This window comes from Sphaeroforma arctica, assembly GCF_001186125.1.
Source record: "Sphaeroforma arctica JP610 unplaced genomic scaffold supercont1.219, whole genome shotgun sequence".
Lineage (NCBI taxonomy): Eukaryota > Ichthyosporea > Ichthyophonida > Sphaeroforma > Sphaeroforma arctica.
In genome coordinates, this window is record NW_014040339.1 from 89942 (window position 1) to 93907 (window position 3966).

General features: G+C 42.3%; 1 protein-coding gene across 1 annotated transcript; it reads left to right on the forward strand.

The window, feature by feature from the left end:
• Window positions 1-464: 464 nt before the first annotated feature.
• SARC_04063 (hypothetical protein) lies at window positions 465-3447 on the forward strand (the record flags this gene model as incomplete). The annotated part of the gene is made up of 8 exons (XM_014302131.1): window positions 465-590; window positions 651-854; window positions 1104-1216; window positions 1666-1768; window positions 2276-2363; window positions 2758-2854; window positions 3156-3246; window positions 3427-3447. The coding sequence occupies 8 exons, from the start codon at window positions 465-467 to the stop codon at window positions 3445-3447; spliced, it is 843 nt and encodes a 280-aa protein (XP_014157606.1).
• Between the last annotated feature and the right edge of the window lie 519 nt (window positions 3448-3966).

The window sequence follows — 3966 nt, forward strand, 5'->3', positions numbered from 1 at the left end:
TAAATATATAGCTTATGTATGTCTATATGATATATATATATATATTTATATTTATATAAGTGTATATATGTATTGTGTATATGTGATTGTAGTTGGTATTGCCGCCCAAATGACATCGCACGATTCAATTTGAATATCGAACTTCGGTCTGACAATTTGGTCTCGAGTAGAATCCTACCTGTTTCAATGAGACTAAGCAAGATTAACACTTTTCTGATTCATCTGTTTTGTGAATGTTGTTGTTATAGCGGCGTGTATTTATCCGTAGATAAAATATTTGTTGGCTTGAACAATGATTCATAGTCCCAGATAAATAGAAGAAATGTAGACTTATACGTATTGGCAATCGTTTGTATCGCTTACTTCGTTAGGCCAACGACAGTCTTGAGGTAGCCTTCAGTTGTTGCAGAGCTTGGTCAGTGTATATAATATTGTTTATATTTTGGTAACATACGGACACAAGTATGCCCATTATAAATGATTCTGATATTTTCTCACCCGTCCAGTTTGAGGAAAGGGTTCAGAAAATATTTCAATCATCGCAGGGATGGTCTGTGCCGCACATCTCGCACATTACTGTAGATCACCTAGTGTAGTATAAAAGTATGCCATACTTTATCAATAACTACCCCTTCCCCTTATGCCATTAGGCAGACGCCGGGGCCCCGAGACGGAATCCAACCGTCGCAGAGATGGCAAACAACGAGTTCTCGCTCCTGGATATAGCACGCCAGTACGATACAAGTGTACCTGCTGTAGTACCACAGAAACCCAAGCCGCCACCACAGGGAAACGGGGAAAGGGAAAGACAGAGCGAAAGGAGGGCACGAGATGCACGCCAATATACATCCCAGGTATGTCTTGTCGCGTCTCACCGCTCACGTAACTGTAGTTTAATATATATACCACACTACATAGAAGAATTGATTTCTCTAGGGTCATTTATAAGGTTTCCATAACCGTCCAAATCATCGCATGTGACTGTACTTTGATGTATACACCTCACCACAGAAATAACGCCCATTCTCTAAATATCAAGTACCTATATTCTTCCTAAGTCACCGCTCAGGCGACTAAACTGCAATGCGTAAATTACATTACAGAAGAAACCACCACCACCACCACCCAGAGTCAACCCACCCCCATCAGGTGTCAATCGCAGCAGCAGGCGAGTGGCGTTGAAAAATGCCCCCATATTACCCGAAGTAGAAAAAAGGTACTATTTGTCTTTCTGCAATAGATACGTATATATTTGCCATTCAGAAATTGGCTATTCTTGAGTTCTTCATCCTTCCTGAGATAGGAAAATGGGAACCATTCAAGACAATTGAGATGCACATACGATCCGTTAAAATGTTGGAGAGATATTTGATATTGTATGCTGTTGTTCGCATACGCACCTCCGTTTATTCTGAAATAAAAAGTAGAAGCTGTAAAATATAGAATATATCCTCGTATTTGCGTCTTGAATGTTGTGACGCGATTGCAACGGCGAACCTACTCTCTGAAGCATTTTGGAGTTAAAATTTACATGCCAAATTCAAACCAACGATTATAATTTCGTGTTACAAGCTGCGGCTGCCACCGCGAACCTATTGTCTTGCCACACTTTGAGTTTCAGTTTAAAGCCAGGCTTCTCATTTACATTTGCAAATTTTATTGCAGGTTACAACGGGTGAATCTATTACAGCAAACGGGTCGCGTCAGACGGGCCGCCAGAGCCGCCGCTAAGAGTGCCGAAACTGGAGAAATCACTCCAGCTGAAAAGGTGTGTGTGTGCATGCTTTACTTTCAATGGCAAATCTTAGTTGTGTAAGTGTGCCATTCATGAGCAAGAGCGGAAAAAGTGGTAATTTCAGACCGGATGAGAACGTGTGTAAGCTAATTTGTACTTAGCGACAGCTGATAGTTGTATAGTTATGAATCTGTATGGGCTGCCGCTATGAAGCACAGAAACATATGGTATGTATGTGCGATGTTGATTGTTTACCTATGGATGCAAACAGACGCTCCGATATCCCTAGGTACAATCCAATGCTCTCAGCGTTCTTTCGTGTACGCTGCAGCCAGCCCAAGGAAAACACTGCCATTGTGTATGACCATTGATTGAATCGTGGGGTACATCCCTGGGGCTTTTCAGTTTCTTTCATGCATGTTTTCAACTATCCACATCTTTAATACACTGTTTTATCGTATGCTCCCTTTGTGCAAGTACACATCGAAATTCTACACAGCAATTCATTGTAATATAACTCCAAATCTCTACACGTTTCAGCTCTTTGAAAAGAAACTGCTGTTCAAGGGATCGGCCGCCAAAGAGTCGGAGCTGCCCAGGCTTAAGATGGATGAGATAGCTTTTGTGGGTGCGTATTTGTATGGAAACGATAGATGCATGCTGTAAATGTATATGCACGCACTGATTTGTGAACACCGTGCGTGGTTTGGTGAGATCAGTGTGTCTGACCATTTATAAAATGTAGTCTATTTGCAGCGGGTGTTCGTTTGTCATGAGTAATGACAGTGTACATATTTGTTTTTCTATCTGTATACACGGTAACGTGATGAACGCGCATGGTCACATGCATACAGAACACAATGCTTCTTTAACATGTCATCGTTTTCCGCTCGTGCCTTTGTACCTGAAGCTGATCGAATATTTTACTTGAAGCTACACCAGAGTGAAGTTGAACAGACAACATTATACACGGCACTGTACCGTGTGAGATATTCAAGTCTCAAGTCCCTTTCTACTTATAGGGAGGTCGAATGTGGGCAAGTCTAGTCTGTTGAATGCCCTTGCAGGACCCCGTGGCAATCCGGCCGTAGTGGAAGACAAGCCCGGGACCACAAGATGGTACGTTCAGTCTATATAGTTCATGTGCAAGGCAAATTGAAGTGAATTTTGGTTTGGACTATTGTTGAGAAATTTTAGCTGGCGCTGCGAGATGTTTATTTATTTATAAACGCGCTGGTATGCGTTAACGTCCACTCCAAAACCTTCACCAGAAATATACGATGAGCCGAAGAAGCGCGAACGTATGATTCAATGGCGTGTATTTATTATTATTTGGATCGTCGTTGCCACTGGCACGCCAAGTACTTACTCAATGTTTCGCCAAGTACTCACTAAATAAAAGTTGTCGTTCCAAACATAGTGCCAATTTCTACGCCGTGCAGAAACAAATGTGCCTAGTGGATCTACCTGGATACGGCTTTGCATACGCCGACACAACGTCGAAAGAGCAGGTATATGGTACTTTCCAGTACGTAAAATATGCAAGACGCTGCCTGGTGTGTATGTAATTCTATCTCACCAGCTATGGCTCACTTGAACCACATGGGTAAGCTTAGCCAATGCAAATGAGACTTGCCTCCTTTTCCTAGTGTGTGTGTGTGGTTCTACGTCACGTGTGCCCGGGCACTCAGGGGGTAACCAAGTCTTGGTAAGCATGCCAAGAGAAAATTGGTAGGCGGTATAATGTGTGTGATTAAGAGGCAATGGTGTATGTTCTACTGACAGAAATGAATAACAACCCAATGGTAGGTGCGCAAGCCGTGCAATGGACCAATCATATCGGCTTCACCCACCACATCGTGAAATTATGTTAGGTACTGTTTTGGATACCCCTGCACCCAAATTCTGCTTCATACACATTCCGGATTCGGGACATTTTAGATACGTGCACATATCCAAATTAGGAACATACATTCTGTAACAATGTGGTTGGACATGGCAAAGTATTCGGAATAGGTTTAGTCATATCCGTGCACGCATCCAAATGGGCAAAAATAGATACTGCACGATACCAACCAGTCATATCGTATCATGCACGCATAGGTTAGTTTATAAGGCCATGTAGGCAATATATATAGTGTACTCTTTTTGCACCTGCACTTTCACGTGCTTTTCCGGGACTTTTCATTGTCGTCAAGGTTTGTGTATGTACACACTGTCATAGACTATAT